The sequence below is a fragment of the Psittacula echo genome, assembly GCF_963264785.1.
Source record: "Psittacula echo genome assembly, chromosome: 17".
NCBI lineage: Eukaryota > Metazoa > Chordata > Aves > Psittaciformes > Psittacidae > Psittacula > Psittacula echo.
In genome coordinates, this window is record NC_137753.1 from 5,979,564 (window position 1) to 6,004,441 (window position 24,878).

The 24,878-nt window shown below is 53.0% G+C and overlaps 1 protein-coding gene across 1 annotated transcript; it reads right to left on the minus strand.

Annotated features, from left to right (window-relative positions):
* Positions 1-1,485: 1,485 nt before the first annotated feature.
* On the minus strand, positions 1,486-23,415 carry FHAD1 (forkhead associated phosphopeptide binding domain 1; the record flags this gene model as incomplete). The annotated part of the gene is made up of 27 exons (XM_080630998.1): positions 1,486-1,569; positions 2,468-2,630; positions 2,846-3,066; positions 3,600-3,683; positions 3,892-4,019; positions 4,577-4,782; positions 7,087-7,246; positions 7,753-7,868; positions 7,992-8,073; positions 8,547-8,772; positions 9,001-9,090; positions 9,282-9,389; positions 9,949-10,086; positions 10,331-10,401; positions 11,888-12,074; positions 13,056-13,208; positions 13,548-13,622; positions 14,618-14,725; positions 15,101-15,205; positions 15,575-15,640; positions 17,332-17,462; positions 18,294-18,417; positions 18,726-18,941; positions 19,193-19,278; positions 20,531-20,801; positions 22,842-23,048; positions 23,320-23,415. The coding sequence occupies 27 exons, from the start codon at positions 23,413-23,415 to the stop codon at positions 1,486-1,488; spliced, it is 3,702 nt and encodes a 1,233-aa protein (XP_080487124.1).
* Positions 23,416-24,878: the final 1,463 nt, after the last annotated feature.

Sequence of the window (24,878 nt, forward strand, 5' to 3'; positions counted from 1 at the left end):
AGCCCGACCCCACCAGGCAAACCCGCGGGAGATGACCGCAGCACAGCCCGGCCGGGAATTGTCAACCATATCCAGTGCTGGGCTCCTCAGAACGAGACAAGGAGATGCCGGAGAGGGTCCAGCCGAGGCCACAAGGATGCTCAGAGCTCTGGAGCATCTCTCTCATGAGGAGAGATTGCAGGAGCTGGGCCTGGTTAGTGCAGAGAAGAGCAGCCTGAGAGGGGATCTCATCAATGCACATCAATAGCTCAAAGGTGGATGCCAGCAGGATGGTGCCAGACTCTTTCCAGTGGTGCCCAGTGACAGGATGAGGAGCAATGGCCACAAACTAAACCACAGCAAGTTTCACCTCAACATGAGCAAGAACATCTCTCAACTGAGGGTGGCAGAGCCCTGGCACAGGCTGCCCAGGGGGGTTGTGGAGTCTCCCTCTCTGGAGCCATCCCAAACCCGCCTGGATACGTTCCTGTGTGCCCTGCTCGGGGTGGCCCTGCCTTGGCAGGGGCAGGACCAGAGGTCCCTTCAACCCTTATGATCCTATGAACCTGAACAAGGGAGCCAGGTCATGCCTTGCCCCAAAATCAGCCCGGGGCAGCACGCAGCTGGAAGCCCACAGCACATCAAGAGGGAAAACTGCCATGGCCAGAGCCCTGCGGCGCAGCCACCAACCACATAATGCACCAGAAATGAGGCATCAGCCACGTCATGCCCACAGCTGCCCAGCAGCACATTCACAGATGCTATGATTCCTGCCTCAGCCCCTCTGTGCTGCTTCCCAACCTTTGACTTCTATTACAAATACCAACAAAACCCCAAAGAGGCTGCGCTCACATCCACGTTATCCTCTGCTGGAAAGCTCTGCAGAGAACTCTGCATAGGCTGCTCTGAGCAAAGGAAAGTGGCTGCAGGGCCAATGAGCATTAGAGCTCCCAGTTTCCCTCAGAACATCACTGCTCCTCAGAAACCAGGGGCTGCTACTCTTCTTCCCTTCCCACTTCCCTTCCCAGGGACATTCACTGTGGCTCCAGTCAGTGATGCACTTCTCTGTTTCCATTCTGCACCATGCCTTGTGCTCCAGCTCCCCAGAGCACCACAGGAGGACACAGGAGGTGGAACTGCAAGGGACAATGTGGGCTATGCAGCAAGGCTGCTTCAGAGGCAACAGGACAGGACCCAGACGACTGATTTCACTCATATGGTCTGTACATTGAGCTCTATTCAAACACATGTATCTACACACACAACGTATACAATAGGCTATATCCACACCACCTTTTCTACTGCCGTAGATCCCACCACACACCATGGGACCCATACTGCAGGAAAAGGTCCTGCACCAGCACGCCCTGGAGCTATGGGATTCTAACAGGGGCTCCTCAAAATGCACCAAAGCCTTGTACCACATCTGACATTAGGAAGTCCACAGCATGATGACCCATTCCCACTGCAGACCTTCACCTACCAAAGGCCCGCGTGGGGCCTCTTCTATGCACTTCCCATCTTGACAGCTTCTGCTGTGCACTCTTTGGCCTTCAGCTTGTCCAAGCAGAAAGGCTTCTTGGCTCCAGGCTGCAGAACAGAGAGACATCAACACCATGTTCATGGCCCAGACCCCTCTATACAGCTGCCTACATTCATGTTGCCCTCCATCTCCTGCAGTGGGAATGCTACTGTGCAGCTAAGCAGCAAGGCCGCAGGATGCCCAACCTCTTGGGGTGGTCAGATGGACCACAGAATCCCAGGTGCTTGATGGATGTTGCATGAAGTGCAGGAGTTTGGTATCACATGGAGCATCCAGCTCTTCGCTTGGCATCTGCCTGCCTGGGGCTGCAGAAGGGCACAGCCACTTGCAGTACGCAGCAACCAGACTCACCATGCATTCCTAACGGATCACAGGAGCTAGAGAAGCACATTCCAGTGGGCTCACAGCTTCTGCTGAGACAGCACACTGGGCTCCTTCACCTTCCTGGCTGCAGCAAGCACCTCATGAGGTGCCCCACATGAGAGACATCCCCAGAGCCAACAACGCTTTCGCACCTTTCAGCCCTATGGATCTCTCACCCCAATTCTCACTCTTTATTCACCAAGTGCCTCCAGAGTGCTCATTTCAGAGTGCAACATCATGCATCTGCACCCATGAGAGGAGACATCTGTGACAATGGACATTTCACACCCTCCTTACCTCTGTTGTGCGCAACCAAGTGACCAGAGGGCATCACACCTTCCCAACCTCTGCACAGCTCTGGATAACACCAGTGTCACATCCCTTCTGCCTGCAGGGCTTGCCTTGGGCATCTTACCAACAGTGGAGTGTTCTGGCTGTGCATCCCTCACCTTCCTCTATCAGCACTACTGAGCTTGGAGGTGTTTGCTGACCATCGTGACCTGCCTTTGACCACTCAGGCACTGGGACCTTCGGTTCCAGTTGTCCTCATGGGTCCTTGCTCACCTGCTCCCGTGGTCTCCCCTTGTTCAGCTTGGCTGCTCGCTGCCTCTTCTCCTGGTTCAGCTGGAGCTGTGTCCTCTCCAGTGCCTCCTGCAGCAGAGCCTTCTCTTCTGCCTCTCTGTAGGCTTCCTCTTCCAGTTTGGACACCTTCTCCTGGCACCTCTTCAGGGATGCCTGGTTCAGCCTGTGCACAATGGGAGGGACAAGTTGTCAACTGCATCAACCCCTCAAAGCCAGGCTCTGCCTGGGAGCAACAGCTTCCAAGCAAAACCGTATGATGCTGGTGTCCCTGCCAGGGCCATCCACTCTCCATGGCATGATGCTCCAGGACATCAGAGCATCCAGGACTAGGTCTCACTCAGACCCATGGCTTGCAATGGTCACCTCGCCTCTCAGTACCTCAGCTGCTCCACTCTGCACTCGTATTCTTTCAGCTTTTCTTCATTTCTTTCCAGGCGACTCTTGAGGTTCCTGATCTTGTCACAGAGCAGCTCCAGGTCCTTCTGCCTCTGCAGCCCTGCTTTTCCCCTCTCCTCTGGAGGAAGGTGCCTCAAAGACTGCATTCCTGACAGCTCCTCCACCTTCATCAGGCTTCCCAGAGCACTGATTGCATCCAGGTACTGCAAGGAAGAGCAGGGAGTGCATTATTTCCTTGCCCTGCCAACTCCTCCACTCTACTGCATCCCACCACTCAGCCATCTGATTCCATCCTGCCCAGCTCAGGAGATGCCAGTGTCACACGGGAAGCACCGTTTACTTCCCTGTGTTTCATTTCAGGGAGTGTTTCCCTTCTGCAAGCTTTGCCAGGTGCTCCTAAACCCACACCTGACTGTGGCTGCTTTGCGCTGTGTGCTTGGAGGCACTCGGGATGTGGCATGGTACACCGCAGTGCATCCCAGCTCCGGACCAGCCTGGTATTCACTTCGCAGCTCCGGACCAGCCTGGGGTTCAGCTCCCAGCTGCACAGCTCTTTGGGGTTGGATATTTTTCCTTTTTCAGGATGACCCATTTTCCCTGCTGGACGTTTTCACTGCTGGACATTTTCCTGCCCTTTTCGGTGGGAAGAGACACCCCCCACCGTTACATCTGAGGTGTGTTTGAAGACCACCTACACTCTACAAGCACCATTTGAACATGTCCATCACTCACTCACCATCTTCTCACCAAAGTCTATCGTGTCGCTCATCTCCCAACTCGCTGCCCTGTGTGAGCCCCCATTAGGAACACAGCCAGGGACCTGCACAAACAGGGAAAGACCAATGGAGCCCATGGAATGCCTGGCTTTGGGTTGAGCATCTCACATGCTGCCAGATTTTCTACCTCCCCCTCTCCCCTTTTGGCTTCTTTCTTAGATATTAGAAAGCTGAAATCTCTCTATTACAGAGAGCACTTTTCTAACTAAGCACCATAACCCAAGCACCACAAATCACAAACTACCTCCTTACCTTGGTGGCCTTCAGATTTGGCCCTGACACGGGTGCGGGTTCCTTCTCATGACCTGTTCTCTGGACTATTTCCTCTGCTAAGTGTTTTGTGAGGACCACCAGAGGCTCTGAACCCTTCATCGTGGCAGCTGGAGGTAAAAGAACACTGAGTTGTCCCACTCTCTGTATGGCATGCTGAGGCTTCATCTCTCAGCTGCTTTTGAGGCTTGCCAGGTTTCCTCTTATGGTGACTGTGCATGGAGAGATGCATGGGCTCTGGAGCTGAGCTTGCACCAGCTTTCCTTGCAGACACTGCTACTCCAGGGTTTGGCCACTGGTTTCCCCAGCCTGTTTTGCAGATGGGCATTCAGAGCTCACACCACAAACAGCTCCTCTACTTGCAGCTTCTAATGGAGATGGTGCTGCTTCACCATAGTGCTCTCAATACAGGGATATAGACGATGGAAAGGGACTGAGAGAAAATGAGCTTGGCCAAGCAGAAGATTCTCACAATATCCAGCACTTGCAAGACCTCAATACTCAGAGATCGGCTCCTTTGGGTGAAAGCTGCTCTCACATTGAGCAGCGCAGCACCTGAGGGTGGGAAGGGCCATGCACATCGCCAGGCACCTGCTCACTTCCACCTCTGCCTCCAAACCTCTCCTGCAAACACCACCTCCTCCCAGATGGATGCACCTTCCCCTACCTGAGGACTGCCTCTTCTCCAGCACCTTCACCCTCTCCCGGAGCTCAGCCAAGCCTTCCCGCTGGCGCTGGATCGTCTCCTCATGCCTGAGGCCTCGGCATCTCATGCCAAGGTCAGCCAAGTCCAACTCTGACTCCTGGAAGAGGCAGAGCAGCCAGTCCTCATTCACGCTGATCTGGCTCAGCATGAGCTCAGCTTCAACCTGGCTGAACCACAGCCTTGCTGACAGGCACTGGTCACTCAGAGCATCTCATTCTACACCCTTCTGGGTGGATTTGTGGGGATACAAGAGCAGCATCCGAGACCCCTTTCACACTCTGCTGAGCCAGCTGCACCCTGGTGAGGACATAAGTGGTGGAAAAGCTCCAGAGAGCCAGAAGAGGGATGGTGCACAGCTCTGAATGGCCATGGCAGCATTTTGCTCTTCGGCTTCGCATTTACATTCCTCAATGCACACATCCCAACTCACTCTGCAGCCTGCATTTATGAATGACCTCAGGCATTACTCATTTTTAGACCAGACCCATGCATTTCAATTCTGGGCCTCTCAGTACAGGAGAGACATTGAAGTGCTAGAGAGAGGCCAGAGAAGGGCACCGGAGCTGGTGCAGGGCCTGGAGCACAGTGTGATGGGGAACGGCTGAGGGACCTGGGGGGTTCAGTCTGGAGAAGAGAAGGCTCAGGGGGGACCTGATCGCTCCCTACAAGTGCCTGAGAGGAGGATGGAGACAGGAGGGGCTGGGCTCTGCTCCCAAGGAACAAGGGATGGGACAAGAGGAACCGGCCTCAAGCTGCACCAGGGCAGGTTTAGATGGAGCTGAGGAACAATTCCTGCCCCAGAGGGTGCTCAGGCATTGGAACAGGCTGCCCAGGGCAGGGCTGCAGGCACCGTCCCTGCAAGTGTTCACACACTGTGGAGACGAGGCCTCAGTGCCATGGGTTAGTGGTGGCCTTGGCAGTGCTGGGGAATGGTTGGATTTGATGAGCTTAAAGGGCTTTTCCAACCTCTTTGATTCTATGATTTCCCCATTCCAGCCCCATCCAGCTTGCGGCACAATGACAAATATCCCAAAACCTGGGACAGGGCAGCCCTGCGCACAGCTACTGATGGCTGCAAACTGCCCGTCCAGGTCTGGCTGCCGTTGCCTTTTGGTACTGCTCAGTGAGAGGTGGCTAATTCCTGAACCACGGCTTTGGCTGGGTCTCCAACGCTCCCCATCACCACATGTGGAACAGGACAGCAATACCTCCTGCTTGTCAGCTGGCTGTGAGTCACTGCTTGGCCCCCACACTGCAGCCTTCCCTGCTGGCACGCTGTCTGCCACTGCTGTGGTACAGGATGTACGATTCCTATAGTCCCTCCATCTGCTGCTGCAACCACCTTTCTGTTCTTTCCTTCCCTAGCACCGGGGATGGCACGAATACAGCCAGCATCGACTGCTCAGCAAGGAAGGAGGCAGTGCTTGCAGATGGTTCCACATGCAGGCTGCTGTCCCTTCTAATTGGCAATTATAGCACCATTAGCACACACACAACACTTCCCAGTTCCAAAGTGCTGTGCAAACATCAGCTCATCAGCCTGTAGCAAAGCTGCAGCATCTGCAGCCCTTGGCTAGGGAAAGGGTGGCCAGAGATCCTGCACCAGCTCTGAGCAGGCGTGAGGTTGGCCATGGACCTTATGGGTCCCTACAACTGCCTGAGAGGAGGATGGAGCCAGGAGGGGCTGGGCTCTGCTCCCAAGGAACAAGGGATGGGACGAGAGGAACCGGCCTCAAGCTGCACCAGGGCAGGTTTAGATGGAGCTGAGGAACAATTCCTGCCCCAGAGGGTGCTCAGGCATTGGAACAGGCTGCCCAGGGCAGGGCTGCAGGCACCATCCCTGCAAGTGTTCACACACTGTGGAGATGAGGCCTCAGTGCCATGGGTTAGTGGTGGCCTTGGCAGTGCTGGGGAATGGTTGGATTTGATGATCTTAAAGGTCTTTTTCAAGCTGGTTGATTCTACGATGCTGAGAAACACCATGCACTATGGATGTTCTCAGCAAACCCAGACCTCAGCAGCCTCTGTGTGCACTTATCTGCTTAGAAGCTTCTCCTGCCTGTGCTGGTGTCGCAGGAGCAGCCTCTGGCTTCTTTGCCATTTCTTGAGCATCCTTCAGCTCCTGGCAGTGGGCTTGGGCCTGCCTGTGCCAAGAGACAAGACCACTGTGGGACACCCTGACAGATGAAGGCTGCCCAAACAGCTTGCGGAGAGCAGCACCACCAATGACTACCATGGTGTGAGTGGGAACATTCACTTAGTTACAAGTGACTTAGTTACACGTCCACCAGCACAAGCTCTGCTAAAGCCCCGTTTCAGTTCACATGGCACTTCCATAGAGACAACATTGCTTCAATCCAGTGCTCTCACTCCCACGTGCCTTTTGCATCTCGGGAGATACCTAAATGCCATCAGCCGCTGGGAATCTACAGAACAGCACTTGCTAAGCATCCAGCCACAGCATCATGTACCTTAACTCCTCAGCAGCTGCTTCCAGGGCTTGATCCTTCTTCTCCACCAGGCTGGACATCCGGGATAGCTTCTCTCGGAGCAGGTTGAGTTCCTGCTCCTGGCGTTTCAGCCGGGTCAGGTTCTGCTCCAGTTCCACCTTGTGCTCCTCACTCAGCTCGCCTGGGATACAAGAGCTTTAGGGGTTTCTGGCTGTCTCATTGCCCAGCCCTGAGGGATCTGCAGTTCTTGGTGAAATGGATGTGTCCCCTTAGACCTTGCTCTATTAAATCACTGCACAGCCAGTCCCTTTGCATGGACATAGGTCAGAGCAATCACTTGCTATGGCTGTTTCCCTTTGGATTGCAGAACAACAGCCTCCCTAAAGCACATGCTGTCCACTGAGGAGTTCCAGGCAAGGCTTAGGATGACTTAGGCTCAAAGGAGCCCGCCAGTGGCATTTTGAGAAAGATACCTCAGTTTTGCTCACCCCATCTCCACCCAGTTACCTTCACCCACCATCACCACTATTGCTTAGCCAAGGACAGGGAGGAACTCACCAACCCAAAGGGGATGGACAACAACAGTGCTGCTTGAGGGTGGCAGCACCTATTTCCCATTATCTGCATGAGTCCACCTTGCTACTGCCCAGAAGAGGGATGGGAAGGTGGAAACCACACTTCACCCACCTCTCAGGTCTGTCAGCCTGGCTCTGGTTTCTGCAAGCTCTTTGGTGAGCCCAGTGATGACAGCCTCCTTGGAGAGCAGCGTATTCTGTGCCATGACCAGCTCCTCCCTGAACTTCCTGAGGAAGGGAATCACAGACAAATAAGAGCTCAGAACAAGCTGCAATCATCCTCTTCAGCTCTCCTAAGCTCTCCTGGGGGTATCTGTTCTCAACAAGGCACCACCATCAAGCACTGCTTACCACAGACAGCCGTGAGACTCTGCAGCAGGACAAACCTCCAGCCAAGCCCCCGGTGGTGCCTGGCAAGTGTCATCCTGAAATGCTGCAGGACAGAACAGCAATGCTAGTTACTTCTTTATAACACACATTTGGCCTGCCTTGCTTCTGATACACATATCTTTTCCTTCATGAGAAGAAGGAAAAGAAATGTCAGATCCTCCTCCTTTGAAGACTGAGGAACGTTGATGGTTCTAACAGCTCTTAGAGCGTTCCTCACATCCATCCTTGCTCAGCATCTCTTCTGCTTGGGTGCAGCCGAAAGTCTCATTGCTTTAGAGGGCAAAGAACCCTTCTCCAGTGAGAAAGCCTTGTCTATGACCACAGCATGCTACTGACAGTCCCCAGAGCCACAGACAGCAACGCCCTGTGAAACAGCTTCTTCAGGAACTTCACTGAGCTCACTCTGCCAAACCTCAGATCAATATCACACACAATGCTTTCCATAGCAGCAAATGTACTGCTCCCTATCAGCTTCACATTAGCCAAGAAGGTTCCCAGTGCAGACGCTGCAGCTACCTTTCATTTTCTCCACAAGTGCTGTGTGTTCCTCCTCCAGTGTCTTCTGCTGCTCCTTGGCCTCCAGCAGCCTCTCCTCTAAAGCCACAATTGTCAGTGCGTGCTGCTTGCCCTGCTCCTTGTATTCCTCTATTTCTCCCTGCAGTTTCTGTCTCTGTAACTCATTCTCCTCCTGAAGGGTCCTGAGCTGCTCATCTTGTGCCAGCACCCGCTGCTGTAACACCATCTAGGAAACAAGGATGAGTGATGCTGGTTGGAAGCACTGCATGTGTTTTCCTTTGGGGTCATGATCCGCACCATCTCTCCTGGCTAGTGGTCAGAAAGACAGAGGGAAGGGAAGGATATCAGGGAGAGGGGAGGCTGCAGCGCCCTGCAACCGGGGACTGGAGAAGCCTTCTTCACTGAAAGCACATCCAGCCAAGTCCTCTGCCTGCACACAGGGTGTTGGACCTACCTCTCGCACTGTGGTTTCCTCCAGCTTCTGCACAGCTTCTTGCAGCTTGCAGTCAGCAGCCTCCTGCTCCTTTGACTTTCTTTCTGTAGCCTACACGAGGAGATGAGCGGCAATGAAGGTACCAAGCTTGCAGGGAGCCACCTTTCTCCCTGCAGATATGCACTGAGGTGTATTTGGGGAGGAAGGGAACCACTGATGGCCCAATATGCTATAGAGCACTTTCAGATGTGCTCATTCCAAGGGTGAGCAGTTCTGCTTTACCTTCCATGCAGGCCACTGACCTCAGCCATGCTCCTCAGGTGGCTCTCCAGGTCTTGGATCTTCTTCTGTTCTTCCTCCAGGGATTGTTTGTACTTGCTCTTCTCCTCAGTGATGGCGCTCTCCAGGAGCTGGGAATTGACAGCCCACAGTTCCAGTATAGGAAAATAACATGCATCACTAGGGAAAAGACCTTGACTCCAAGGAGGAAAGCAGCCAGAAGGGTCCCTGCTCTGGAGCAGGGACAAGTTATAGGGGAAAAGCTCAGCAGGACATAAGGCAACGCAATGAGGGAAAGGATGAGGAAAAGGTGAAGCAGAGGTGAAGGAGGAGCCGCTCGGCTGCTTCTTACCCGCCTCCTTAGAGAACTCAACACTGGGAAACAGCAACTCCAGAGGCAACAGACACAAAAGCACGTTAGAAACTGTCTTAAAGACACACCAGCACACTGTCCCCATTCCATTTACTTGCACTCCATTCACTACAGACAACGCAATGCCTTCCTAAGCTCAAGGATCTGAATGGTGCTCCTTGCTTTCTGCTGTTTCCTCGCGCTTCCCAGTGGGTACTCTGGGCTCATGGGACTGCATCCAGACAACTTGAGGCTAAAGACTTCCTCTTGCTAGGCAACACTATTATAGACATCTATTCCAGCAGTCATTTTCCTAAGACAAACCAGTGCCCCCATACCTCCTTGCTCTCCTTGTCCTTCTCCAGCAGAATGTGCTTGATTTTCAGCTGTAGCACTTGCTCATGTTTCGCTTCCAGCTGCTTTGTGTGCTCCTGCAGCAAAGCTGCCTGTGACTCCTGAGCCTTCTCTAATTGTGCCTACAGGGATACAACAGATACCGAGGTCTGACAGCAAGCACCTTAGGAGTAGGGCAAGACATAAGCCTCCTACTTATTCACTCACAAACAGTTCCATGCAGGGGTATACTGTCCATGCTTGCCCCGTTAGGGATACCAACATGCTGACATTTGGCTCCATCTTCACCCTTCCCCTGCATTTACTACAGACCCAGAGACCTCAGCTATTCAGAAATCACCTTGGTTTACGGACATGTGTCTGTACCTGTAACGTCTGATTCCTCTGCGTAGTTTCCAGACTGGTTTCCACCAATGTCTCAAGAGCAGCCAACAGCCCTGCAAGAGCCAATGGAGTCTCACTATACAAGGTGCTCACACAGCCCATGGGTAGCTCCTGGAGCATCCTCCGAGGCTGCTCGCCCCCTTACAAAAATCACTTTGGCCTCTGCTGGCCCTCAATCCCCTCACCTGGTGGTGGAGGTCCATAGACAGCAGGGAGAAGGGAACACAGTCATTCCCTGTGCTCATTGGGATACCCAGGAAACACGCTGGACCTGGGTTTCCCTCCCAGGCTAGGGCAGTGGCTGTGCTGGTGTCAGAGAAACCCATGGGCAGCAGTTGTGCCTTTCACTCACTGACCAGTCTGGAGCCCCTCATAGCCCCTTGCTCTGGGATTCAGGCTCAGAGACCCCCTTGGAAAGGCTCCTGGGGCCAGCTGAGGGCTTCCCTGTTGCACTTATGGAGCTGCAGCACATTCCCACCCCTGGAGATGGCTGCTATTGCCGAGACATGGTGGAAGGCAGCTTGCACAGAGCCCAGATGCCTGTTCCCAGCCAGAGACTTGTGTTCCCGTCACTCACCCTGCTGCATTTCCCCATCTTCTCGATGCCTGGCACTTCAGCAAGAGCCAAGCCTCTCTCACTGCTGCACAATGCTGCTGGTGCTATAATCACCACCCTGGTACCCACAGCAGGCTCACAGCTCCTCCTGCACCCTCAGCAGTGGACCACCACCCAGCTCCACTCCACTGCCACCCAGCACATGGGGCTCTGCACTGTGACAACGATGCTGCCATGGAAGTGATGCTCCCTGTTCCATGCTGCTGTTAGAGGCATCACTGCTCTGCTGCAGTGCTCTACAGCACAATGTGGGGGACAGACAAAGACCTGTGCTGTGTGAAGAGGTGCTCAGGATTGGAAGAGGCTACCCAAGGCAGTGGTGGAATCACTGTCCCTGGAAGCGTTCCCATTCCCTCAGTGCCATGGGTTAGTGGTGGCCTTGGCAGTCCTGGGATAAAAGTTGGACTGGATTTAAAGGTCTTTTCCTACCACAGCTGCTGTGTTTTCCATGCACCATTCACCTAACAAACTCCATGCAACTGCTCTGCCAAACACCACAACACAGGCAGCCCAGGAAGACGAAGACAAAGTAATGTGGAACCTCGAGACAGGGGTTCAGATCTCCGCCAGCACAAGCGTTTCCCATATGCCACTAAGGCAAATCCCACTTTGATGGCATAACCGTGACATCAGTAGATGGGGTTTGCCCATGCAGACATTGCACCTCACAGACAACCCCCCCCAGAGCCCTGTGGGGGTAGGTCACACCAAGCTGGGTGACAGTGCTGCAGAGGTAGCAACAGGAGCATGCACGCTGCCTGAGCAGGCTTCTTAGTTGCCCAAACTGCCTGAGATTGGCACCAACTTGGGGGCCTGGCACCCCCAAGCCCAGCTCACACTGGACTCTGTCTCCTTTATAGAGGCTATGGAGGACATCCCACCTGGAGCAGGTTTGTTCCCAGGGACACCAGCAGGACACAGACCTTTGTGCAGGTCCATCCCCACGCCGGCCAGGAGCCGTTCTGCTGCCTCCAGCCAGGACAGAAGCACACGTGCCATTTCCATCGCTGCCACCCCAATGGTGGAGATGGAGGGATCCAGGCGCACTGCTTCCAGCTTCCCCAGCTCCCCTCGCAGGCTGGCGCTGCAGCAGGACCTGCTCAGGTGAGCCTGGAACAAACGCACCCAGTGACCAAGCTGGATCAATGGGCTGCTGAGGCTCGGCAATGAACACAACAGCCCTGAAAAGCCCTGGGTACAGCCATGTTAACACTTCTGTATGACACTTCATGGGGTGATATGGGTTGGTTAATGAGGAAATGAACATGACCCAGCTTCACTGTGCTGGGCTGCACCCCCGAGTGTGAGCAGCAGGTCAGAGAGGGGATCCTGCCCCTCTACTCTGCTCTGTGAGACCTCACTTGCAGCACTGTGTGCAGTTCTGGTGTCCTCAGCATCGGAAGGACATGGAGCTGCTGGAGCAAGTCCAGAGGAGGCCACGAGGATGATCAGGGGCTGGAGCACCTCCTGTATGGAGACAGGCTGAGAACATTGGGGCTGTTCAGCCTCGAGAAGAGAAGCTGCGTGGAGACCTCAGAGCAGCTTCCAGTGTCTGAAGGGGGCTACAAGGATGCTGGAGAGGGACTCTTCATCAGGGACTGGAGCAATAGGACAAGGGGTGATGGGTTCAAACTGAAACAAAGGAAGTTCAGGTTGGAGATAAGGCAGAAGCTCTTCCCTGTGAGGGTGCTGAGGCGCTGGCCCAGGGTGCCCAGAGAAGCTGTGGCTGCCCCATCCCTGGCAGTGTTCAAGGCCAGGTTGGACACAGGGGCTTGGAGCAAGCTGCTCCAGTGGAAGGTGTCCCTGCCCGTGGCAGGGGTTGGAACTGGATGATCTTAAGATCCCTTCAAAACCATTCTATGCTATCCTTGGTGGGAATGACTCCCAGCAGGCTCAGGAGCAGACACGCTTCTGCAACACCTCATGTTTCTTTCCAACTCACACTTTGGGCCTTCATTCTCATGGATATGGATTGCTGCACACTGGTGCCCAGACACAGCCTCCCTTTTCTCTGACCTATACTCAGGCCAAGAAAAATGCCCTGTATTGCTCATCTCCTGCCAGTTGATCACCAAGATTGAACAGGCTGACCTGGAGCTCCTGCAGGGACTTGTTGAACACCTCGGCGTTTGCAGACACTTCCTTTTCCTTTGCAAGCCTGGAGCTTATTTCCTCTTGCAAACACTTCTCTCTCTCATGACTTTGTTGGCTCTCATCACAGACCTGTCTGACCTTCTCTATCACCTGGCAAAGCAGAAGGAAGAGAACAAGGGACTATATTAACACCCTTTCCACCTGAGGGACCATAGATTGTCCCAGCGAAGAGCAACTGGGGCTTGCTGCACACCCTTAGCCATGTCAGACCCCTGGTAGAGCCCACTGACCCCATCCAAGCTGGGAGCACAAGAAGAATCCTATCTCCTTCATATCACAGAGCAGTGTTGTTAACCTGGGATAGCTGTGGAACAACCTATGACCTGGAGAGGCTTGGACACTACCAGTATACGTAACAGGCACTGCGACTGTCTCAAGCCATGCCAGGCTTTGAAGGCACCATCTCCATGCACTGGCATCCAAACTCACCTGCTGCTCTGTGATGGCTTTCCCTGCTGCTGCTGGAGAACAGACTCGCATCACTTGGGTCTTGAAGGACTCCAGCTACAGCAAGGATCAAGACAGGGGAACAGAAATCACTGATCACTTCTCTCTTCTGGTCTGCTCTGCCCAACCCATCAATGCCAAGGGTATCCCGGTGTCTGCCATCTCCAACATGAGGCCTCATGCCGGCACCTGCCCTCCTCCAGACATCCCTTGACAATGCCCTGGATGTCTCCTGCTGCCCTTCTACTGCTCTGGGAGGATTCCCATGTCAGAGGACTGGTGCACACTGCACAGGACAGATTGCCTGTGCCAGGCGGATACTCCATCCCACTTTCCAGCAGGGATTTCCCATGGCTGACACTTATTTCCTCCTCTGAAACAGCCAGGGCAGGTGGGGGATGCCACCCCCAGCCCCTCAGCAGGAGACAACAACAATCATTCCCACCAGCTTAGTGCTTTATGCATTATGTATTATGCTTTATGTATTACGCTTTCTGCATTGCAGCTGGTGCTTCCATAGCCATCCATCCCTGTGCTAACCCGCACGGCAGACCCAAAAGCCTCCATCAGCCCTTGGGGTCTGCTCTGCACAAACCCCAGGGTTATTTTCCAAACATGTGATCAAACTCCTCAGAGCTTTTTGGGCCTCTCATGGAGTGGGATTCCTAACAAATTCCAGCTAACAGGACTCCACGCTGGGGAGGTGGCACCTCCTTCTTGCATGAAGCACGGCTTTATCCTGATGATGTAGCAGGATGTTACTCTGCAAAGGGCTGTCTCTGCAGAGGCACATAGGAGGGTTTGCACAGGTCCTGGACAGGAGAACTATGATTACACAGAGTATAGTGCATTTCTGTATCCTATTACAGCTTCTACACAAATCCTGTGGATAAGCCTGTCACACTGCATCTGACCACAAGCTAAGCCCCGTGCCAGGGTTTGGTGCTCAGGACTCTGTACCTTTGCCTGTACTGGATGGAGCACAATGACCTTCCCTATTTGTAACCCCATGGTTTTGCTGCTGCTGCTTCCATCCCTGCTCCCATCCCTACCTGCTGCTTGGCCCGTGCCAGGTCGTCTCGCAGCAGGCGCTCCCTGCGCCCCATCTCCTGCAGCTGCAGAGCTTGCCTGGCTCCGGCTTCCCTCAGCTCCTCCTCAGCCTGCAACAACGAGAGCATTTGCACATCAAAGCAATACCTTGGAATCGCATCCTGAGCACTCCTGCCCCAGCTGCACGCTGCTCGCATCAGCCGGCTCCAAGCGTGGCTTTGCAATACCAGGGGAGCAGCAGCAACCCTTTGGCAGGGGGTGGGTTTGTGGCATCAGACCCTTAAAGCCACTTTTCCTCCTTGGACATCATCCATCCTCAACTTTCTACCCTACGGTTTGCTGCCTGACCTAGCTTCTCCCAATGGGGTCTGTGGAAGAGCTATGCACACTTGGATCCACTCTCCATACATCCTGCATTCCCAGGGCTTGCTGCTATCCCACATGACACGTGTGCTCCACCACATACTTCACACCCAGGCTGTTACCTTGGCTTTCTCAGCCAGCTGGCTTTGGATGCTCTCCTGCTCAGTGAGGTACTTCTGGATTTCCCCCTGCAGCCTCTTCAGGTCCTGTTCCAGCTCCTTGATGCGCTGCAAGAGTCCCATGATGGTGATGGTCTCACCAGAGAGGCTGGGCATTGCCTCTTGGGAGGACTTGAACCTGTAAGCCATACATTTTCCCCATCTATCCCATTTTGTGTGCTATGGAATTTCCTTCTTGCCTATATTTATTTTGGTTCGATCGACTTCCCAGTGGAATTCCACCCTTCTTTCTGACTGCACCCGCCTGCATTGCAATCCAGTGCTACGATTAATGCTTCTTCAGTTCGTTATGCACTTTCTCTTACATGAACCAGATTCAAAACACCTCTCTTAAAATGCTCAGTTAATTATTCCCTGGATGATGCTTTCCTGCAGCTCTCCCGTGTGCTCCATCACTCCAAATGAATTCAGACTCACATTCCAGCATGCCGTTACTTCCCGCTCTCTGAGTTCCTGCTTCATTTCCTCTCGGATTCTACAGCACTGGAATGAATGGCAACACAGGGAAACACCATCAGGGCAGGCAGATACTGCAGCAAATGTCAACAGATACTTGAGTGCTAAAGCCAAGTTCTGTGCTTAGATCTTAATGGAATGGCCAAGTGCCAAGGCATCAGATCACAAGAGTATCCATGCCTAGAACTGCCTATATGAAACCATCACCATTAAAGCATCACCTGGCTGAGAGGTGGAGAAACATCTGCAGGGCATAGCTGACAGGGAGAAATTACTCTGGCCTTAGAAGCGGTAGAACAGGGACGGGGGAAGGATGCAGGAAAACAAATGCTACCTCAGAACATCCATAGCTGAACATGACATTAACAGACATTTCCAGGCTGATCACTGTGTCAGAATATGCTTTGCAGCTCGATATTCAGAGAATCTGTGTTCTGTTCTGCCTGCCCGGAGCACCCTTTCCTGCAAGCCTGTGTGTGCAGCTCCTGTCTCACTCTGGATCTTCCTGCATCCACAGAGCAGGGGAAAATGCAGAAGGATGTTCTGGGACACACTCTCTGCCTCAACACGAGCAGCCTGGGCCACCAGAGCAGGATGCTTACCTGGGAGACCTGGTCCCCCTACTGCACATAACAGCTTGAGTGCTTAAAGAACCACAGAATGGTTTAGGTTGGAAGGGACTCTAAAGCTCATCCAGTTCCAACCCCTGCCACGGGCAGGGACACCTTCCACTAGAGCAGCTTGCTCCAAGCCCCTGTGTCCAACCTGGCCTTGAACACTGCCAGGGATGGGGCAGCCACAGCTTCTCTGGGCACCCTGTGCCAGCGCCTCAGCACCCTCACAGGGAAGAGCTTCTGCCTAAGAGCTCATCTCAGTCTCCCCTCTGGCAGGTTAAAGCCATTCCCCTTGGCTTGTCTCTACAGGCCCTTGTTCAAAGCCCCTCTCCAGGTTTCCTGTAGCCCCTTTCGGTTCTGTGTCCAAAGAAGTCGAGGATATCACACTCTGACCACACTGCACTCAGGGTGACTGAGCTTGAACAGAGATCTAGGACCCAGACAACTCATTTTGCTGGCAGCAATTTATCTGCTTCAAAGGACCTTACATTTGACTATGAGCTGCCTAAGCAGAGTGTGGCCAGTCCGGGGACCCAGCAACATCCACCTATGGTCATGTCAAGCTCATGTGAAATGAAAAGAGCACATCATCCCCTTGCCACCAGTAAAAGGGCTGCTCCTCAGTGAAGCAGGGCACATCATTCATCTTTGGAGCACTGCTCTACACTCATTATGCAGATGCTGCAGCTCTGCCAGCTGAGGAGGGAGCTGCAAACACAGAGAAACAACCTGCTGTGTTTAAAGGGGGAAAACAGGCTGGGCCACAGGGAGCCACATGAAGGGGTTTCCATGGCTCCTCAGGAGGATCTTGGCACAAGCACTTCAGGAGTACAAACGGCTACTGTGCTCACAGGAATCCAGGGCACACAGCACCTGAATGCAGAACAAGGAGAGGGATTCAGCTGGGGAAGGTGACACTGCTCTGTGTCCTCATCACAGCAGGGCCAGAGGTATAGCTCTGCACCTTCCATGTGCACACAGCCAGGACCCTTGGGTTACAATTGCCCTAATAAATATCCATGCAAAAACAGCTGCTACAACAGGGAGAAGTGTGACCCTTCTCAGCTTTCCCATGTTGACCCCTATGTGAATCATGCTGTCAACCTTGGCAGAAAGCACTGTCAGCTGATTGTCCTTTGCTCTGGTCTCCTTCTTCACTTTCTCAACCTCTTGCTGGAGTTGTTGGATTTTCTGCTCCTTCTCGGCAATCTCCCTTTGCAGGCTGGTCACTAGACCTGGGAGAACATAGAACATAGGTTACCCAAGAGCATCCCTGCCAAAACCCCTGGGCATTCATCCTACCTCCTCAACAGCCATTCACCTTGGGAAGCAGGTCCAGCTTTTGGCATGCTGTGTTGGACACTGCTCTTTGACTAGCTAACTAGTTAGTTAGTCAAAGAGTCACTAACAAGTCGCTAACATCACTAACAAGTTCCTTGGGGCCTCACAGCACATACTCCCAGAGGGATGAGCAGCTCCTAGGGATCCGTGTTTGCTGCTTGACTATGTCAGATCCATGTCTCCGACGCCTCCTCCCTGTCAAGAGCCCATACTGCTCCCGTATCTCTGCCAGTGCAACCAGGCAGAACACTTCTGGTTCTGATCTGAATACATTACAAAAGCCAATGCTTTGTGCACCAGCTGCATTCCTTGTGCCTGATAAAGGCAGGGACAGAAGCCATTGGGAAAGGCTTCTGGTTTGGGGTGGCCTTTGCAGCCACATGCAGGCCCACAGCAGCTTGGGGGTCAGGTCTCCCCACCAGTGTGCATGGCAGCCCTTGAACAACATCACTTTCAGCCTCCCCTGATCACCACGTGAGGCTGTTTTCCCCTACCAGGGTGCCTTGGTCCCATCACTCCCCGCCTATGATCCCCACACTGTCCCTTGCTCCAGGGGCACTTTGTCACATCAGACACCATCCACAACTCACACCGCGCTTCAGGACACAGAAACCAGGCCAGAAGACTTCTGTGGGTCACTATAAATCATTTGCCAGTGCTCGCTCATTATCAAGAGCCAGTCCCAAACAGCTTCATGCTCCTCCCGAGCCCCAAGGACATGACACCTGTAGTCAAAGCATGGTCCCGCTTCAACTTCTCGCTTTCTCTCCGCAGCCTCCCAATCTCCAGGTCTCTTTCATGAAGGGAATGGCTGAAAACCTGGCTCGAACCCTTCTCCAGGTTGTTGATCTGCAAAACACAGATTTGCCCATGTTCCTTGGCAGGCCATTTCCTACCTGTTATCCAGGCTTCCAGGTCTGATGGGTTACTCTTCAGCATCTCTGAGTAACTCTCAGCAGTCATTGCTTCAGATAGGGTCACCTTCAATTCATTCCAGAGAAAGGGAAACTGCTGGGAAGACAGGCACCGCACAGCATCTCACCTCAGTGCAGACACAGCAGTGATGCCAACAGCACCCCAGAATTCCATCACCTTTTCTCTGCCAGGAACCTGGTTTCAGCAAAAGCTCCTCTTCACAACAGGCTGTTATTCAGTACCTGTTCCCTCAAGGCTCTGATCAGCTCTGCTTTGGCTTCCAGCTCTTGGTCAAAGGCAAGCAGCTTCTGGGTCAGCTCCACCTCGTTCCTCGCTGCCACCTGAGCCAAGGTCTTTGCCATCGCTGCAGTCTCCTCTTGCAGATCTCTTATTGCTGCATCTTTCTGCTTCGATTCTGTTTCCAAACCAGAGAGGGGACCCATCTCCTCCTTCTCACCCTGTGGGGAGATTAAGGGTGCCATCTGCCAGCCTGGAGCTACCACAACACCAGCAGAGACCAACTCCTGGCCACCAACCACATGGGACCTGCTCGCCCTGGATGTGCCCACATCCTCCATCCACACATCAGTCCCCATCCAGGAGAGCAGACTCTGCAGGGACCCGTGGTTCGATATACAACCATTAGGCAAGGTTCTGCCAAGGACCAGGACTGGGTCGGCATCCCTCACACCTCCATTCCCAGCATCACCTTCGCCTTCTCTTCTGTATCCTGAGCTCCCAGGGAAGGGGTTCTCCCCATGCCACTCTCTCCATCACTCAAGACGCTGGTTGAGACTGAAAAGAGCAAATGTGATGACAACAAACATCAGCATGAGCAGGCAGAAGTAACGCTTCTTGCAGCATCACTCTCACTCGTCTCAAAACTACTGTAATGCAGTGACTAGTTTACACTTTTGGGTCACAACCAGCAGAGAAACCAACTATTTGGCACTAAAAAGACAATTAGAATGCAAACAGTCTGCACAATAGCAAGCCATAGTACACCTCTGGGAACCAAAAATGCCTCAAAGGCAGCAGCTTCATTGCTGTACCTTCACTGCAGGTTCAAGTTCTGCCTGTGCACACAGCTTTCAGTGATGCTGCTGGGACTGCACAGTGCTCTGGGGCACCAGTGATACTTCAACATATCACAACTGACTTTATATCCATAGAATCCCAGACTGGTTTGTGCTGGAAGGGACCTTAAAGCTCATCCAGCTCCAACCCCTGCCACGGGCAGGGACCCCTTCCACTGGAGCAGCTTGGTCCAAGCCCCTGTGTCCAACCTGGCCTTGAACACTGCCAGGGATGGGGCAGCCACAGCTTCTCTGGGCACCCTGGGCCAGCGCCTCAGCACCCTCACAGGGAAGAGCTTCTGCCTAAGAGCTCATCTCAGTCTCCTCTCTGGCAGGTTCAAGCCATTTCCCTTCTCCTGTCCCTACAGGCCCTTGTCCCAAGCCCCTCTCCAGGTTTCTAGCAGATTTCTTGTATTACTTATGACTTTTCAAAAGACTCAACCCTAAACTAGGAAAACCACTGGACTCTATATGAAGCTGTAACAAACTCCATGTGCAGCAAAAGCCTTGATCTCCAGCTGCACTCTTCCCCCAATCTCTGCCTCTGCTCCATCACCATTTCATACTTGATTTGCAAAAGCATATCAACTACAGACCTAGTTTAAAGCTCCAGCACTCATGACAGCCAGAAACTGTGCTTCAAAGTAGACAAAAACACCACTTCAATCAGGAGATGGAAATAGGTGCATGAATCACCAGTGCAGAGAGAGTTAGTCATCACACATGAGGAAAAAGGAAGAGGAAAAGTCCCTCTCAGACGCAGGGGCAATGGCATTCCCCTTCGCATGTCACAGCTTGTTGCTTTACCAACCCAAATGCCACTGAGCACCACAACATGGATCTCCACTGGACAAGGACTCACACCCAGTAGTTAACAATGCTCAGATCACAATTGCCACCACTCACATCAACATTAAGCTGCTCAGAGAGGACATCAGGCTATAAACCACCATGCTTGCATCAGGGAGTACCTGGCCTCACTGCTGAGGTCCTGCTGAAAGCATCCAGAGAGATGGTGGTGGCCATGCTCTGAGCCCAGGCGCTCCTGGGTCGCTTCCACAGCAGTGGATGGGACACACGGCTGGTGGCTCTAGGAGCCCATCTGCCTGGAGAGCCAGAGGGATGCTGCCACTGCAGCAAGGGGAGCTGGCCAGGAGATGCAGGAGTCGAGCGTTTGGGCTCTGCAACCACCTGGACCTGCCCAGTCCACCCTGTGCGACGCTTCATGGGGAGATCAGACACCTGCGGTGGAAAAAGACAGTGTTATCAGCAAGGGTCTGTGAAGGTTTTTAGCCCCAAACCCAGGCACAGATCTGAGGTGGAGCAGAATTTTAGTCCTTTCCCATTTCCATTGCCCAAGGGTCAGATTTAGCTCAGGAAGCCCAAATGCTTTGCTGGAACACAACTGAAATACTGGGCTTTGCTGCTTTTGGAGCTCTTCCCTCTTGATTTGACAACCATAATTGTCCACCATGTCCACCAAAATGTCTACCATGATGTCCAACCATCATTTGCAGAACCTGGAAGCCCTCGTTCCACACCTCTCCTGGCTCGCAGCTCCTACCCTGCCATCTGTCCCATTTTCTGTGCTGATCTAAAGCTTCTTGTGGCACTCCTACCTTGCCATTGCATTTATCAGCCCTTACGCAGGGCCTTGCATGCTGCTATTTGCTGTCCTCCTTATGAGCAGAGCTTCCACCACCAAGGTCTCGTACATTGCTTACACGTAGCCTTCAATTACAAAGGCTGAACATGGCCTTGGACCTGGTCTGGAGGCAGAATTCCATCACCCAGCTCTTCTCCCACTACTCCAGCACCTGCAATGCCCCTGTGGGCACTTGTTCTGCGCTCCAGGGTATCGCAGGGATGTGACTCCTCTCTGCGTGTCACTCATCGTTACAACATGTTCCTCTCGCGCTGCTGAAAAGAGAGAGACTTCCCTGTGTCAGAACCACAAACACTTCACAGGGTGCAGTGCTGAGGTGATGTACTCTGCAGTCAGCAGGGTCAGGCTTCAAAGCTATTCCACCAGAAGAAGATCACAAAGCCCAGAGCAATGCAGAAGTACTCCCAGGGCTTCCTCTGTATCACTGTTCAAAACTACTGGCCTGTGTGCATCCTACACATACACTGTCAGAGATTAAAGTGCTCCCTCCTCCAGCACAAACCAGTCTTACCCAACCAGCACTGGCACTCCACTGCCCTGGCTTCATCCTGCAGCTGAGCATCTTCTACAGTTCTCTTGGCCAGCTTTGGAGGCAGCAGGTCTGTTTGCTGTGCTGGGATCCTTGCTGAGACCTCCAAAGCTGCATATCTGGATGTACAGGCTCCAAGTGAGTTTTCTTTGCTGGGAGATCAGGCTCTAGGACTCCTCACGACCAGGCACGTTACACACGCATATTCTTGGGCTCTTATTATCTATTTTCTTGGCTTCCTCAAGAGCCCAGATAATAAAACCAACACTGGAACTCACCAATCCTTAACTGTTTCATAACCGAAAGGCTCAACAACCTCCACAGACAGTTATTTTCCTGGAGATTGGAAACTGCCACTGCGTTCGACCACCTTCTTTCCCAGCTGTTTTGCAATCTCTTGCATGCCAAAATCGCTGTGATGCATTGGCCCTGCTGCACAGACCATGATAGCTCCAGTTACACACGCTGCTGCCAAGCAAAGCATCCATCAGGGCTGGACCTTTTCACTTGCTCTAAAGGTTTGAGCTGAAACTCACCTTCTCTGTCAGTAAGCATTTTTGAGGAGACATAAAATGCAAATAGAGGGGAAAAAAAAAGAACATTTTCCAGACCTACATTTGCTCATGTCCAGCTTCCTGTTGGGAATCCTCTCCCTTTTCCTTTCCCCTAATAAACTGCCTGAGTTTCTTCAGCAGAGGGAGCTCAAGATTTTCATTCCTGCCCTCTCATCTTTTTCCAAGGATCAGGGAATCATAGAACGGTTTGTGTTTGAAGGGACCTTAAAGCTTATCCAGCTCCAACCCCTGCCACAGGCAGGGACCCCTTCCACTGGAGCAGCTTGCTCCAAGCCCTTGTGTCCAACCTGGCCTTGAACACTGCCAGGGATGGGGCAGCCACAGCTTCTCTGGGCACCCTGTGCCAGCGCCTCAGCACCCTCACAGGGAAGAGCTTCTGCCTTATCTCCAACCTGAACTTGCCCTGTTTCAGTTTGAACCCATCACCCCTTGTCCTGTCACTACAGTCCCTGATAAACCAGATGAGCCTGGGAGCCTGCTCCTGCTCCCTGGGCAGCAGCTCCCATCCTTACCTGGGCAGCCCCATCCACCACCAGCTCGAAGGCTGCTCCCCCCTTGCCAAAGCACAGGATATCGCCCGGGCTCACTCTGACGGCTGCATTTTGGACCTGGCAGCCGTTGATGAAGGTGCCATGGGGGGAGTTGAGGTCCTGAAGGCAGAAGCTGTTGTCCGAGGCAGTGAATTCGAGGGCTGCGTGATGCTGGGCTACACCTGCAGACTGGCAACCAAGAGGCAAGCACAGAAACATGCTGGAATGCAGCTCTGCTTTGGTTACTGATTTGCAATGTCCCCTCTTCTTGCTGGACATCCAGCATAGGCAGGCTAGAAACCCATATGCTTTGCACTGATGACCACAGTGCAGAGAATCATAGAATGGTTTGGGTTGGAAAGGACTTTAAATCATCCAGTTCCACCCCCTGCCATGGGGCATCCCGCTCCCTGCTTCCAAACCACCACTCACTTACACCACTCAGCTTCCTTGCCCCTACCTGCAGGACGATGTCGGATCCTTCATGCCGGCCGATGGTCGTGGTGTGTGGTTTTAGCTGAAAACACCCCTCTGAGCTCCTTAGGAAGGCTCTCATCATCCAGTCCCTTCACCTCGCATTAAAAACAACAACTCCTTCAGCAATCCCCATCCAACACACACAGCTGAGCACAGAACTTCTTGACCAGGTTACGCACTAGAACTCACACAAAATCAACCCAAAGGCAGCCCTGCTCCAAGCTGGCCAGAGCCTCGCAGTAGCCTTGGAAACCTCGGCTGCGACAGAGCCGCTGCTTCCTGGGTGTGTTTTCTCTTTGTTTTGGTTGAGGTGGTTTTTTCCTCCTCCTTTTCCCAAGCAACTGACCCAGAGGCACAACACAGCCCTGCTCCGGCGTTCCCTGCCGGCCTGTGACACACATGGAAGTGTTCCCATGTATCACACCCCTCCCAGAGGGTGCACAGCCTGACAGAACATTGTTATTCCTCTTACCCGGTTTTATTTATTAGTTATTAATTGCCAGGGGCGACTGGACGGGGCTTGGAGCAAGCTGCTGTAGTGGGAGGTGTCCCTGCCCATGGCAGAGGGTTGGAACTGGATGGGCTTTAAGGCCCCTTCCAACCTAAACCAGTCTATGGTTCTTGTGCATACACAAGCAGGTCTTGGAATAAAGGGGAGCTGCACACGAAACACATGCAGGAGAACAGGTAGTGAGTCCTGTAAGATTTTATGCTTCACTTTGAGGCAGAAGCAGCAGGTTTTACACAGGAGAACTCTGCAAACCGTACTTGAGCACATGCGTCAATGTTGGCTTCCACTACCAGCATTTTCATCCCTTCATCTCCTTCCAAGTGCTTTGCTTTCAATAGAGCAGCTGAGGTTTTCCAGCCCCAGTCCAGCTGGAGCATAACAGGATGTGTTTCCTCAGTTTGCATTAATACCAGGTCTGCCCATCTTGCGGGTTGACATGGAAAACAAGTTACCCTTCAGAGATACTGATCCAAGATCTACGTGCAGCCTTACACACCACATGGGGAAGCACATCCGTTTCTCACCTACCAGCATGGGTCTTCGGGAGCACTCTCACTCCTCAGGATCCCACATCTCCCTCTGCTTTCCAAATACCATCAAAGGACAAGTATGCAAGAGGCAGGAGATGCTCATTAGCCATTTGGGCATTTTTGGCATAATGACTGCATTAGCCACAGCCTGTTTCACTGCGGTCACTGCACTTCACACCAGTTTTCCAGCTCTTTTCCTACATGAGACATGGGGAAAGATGCTGCTTGTGCCAGTCAGTTTCATTTAACAGGACTTTCTGGAAAAGAAGCTCGATGAAACCAATGACTCAGACAAGAAGCTTCATTTTATTAACCCAGATTTCCCAAGAGAACTGTTAGGGTTGCATTTCTTCACCAGGGAGAGAGGACCTCATGCCTTGCCTCCCACCAGAGACAGGCTCTTAGGGGCACACGTGCCTGGGAGACAACTTCCAAGGACCTGCACCACCTTTGCAACCTTTCAACAAAAACATGGGGATCCCCCGGACCTCAAATCTCAGA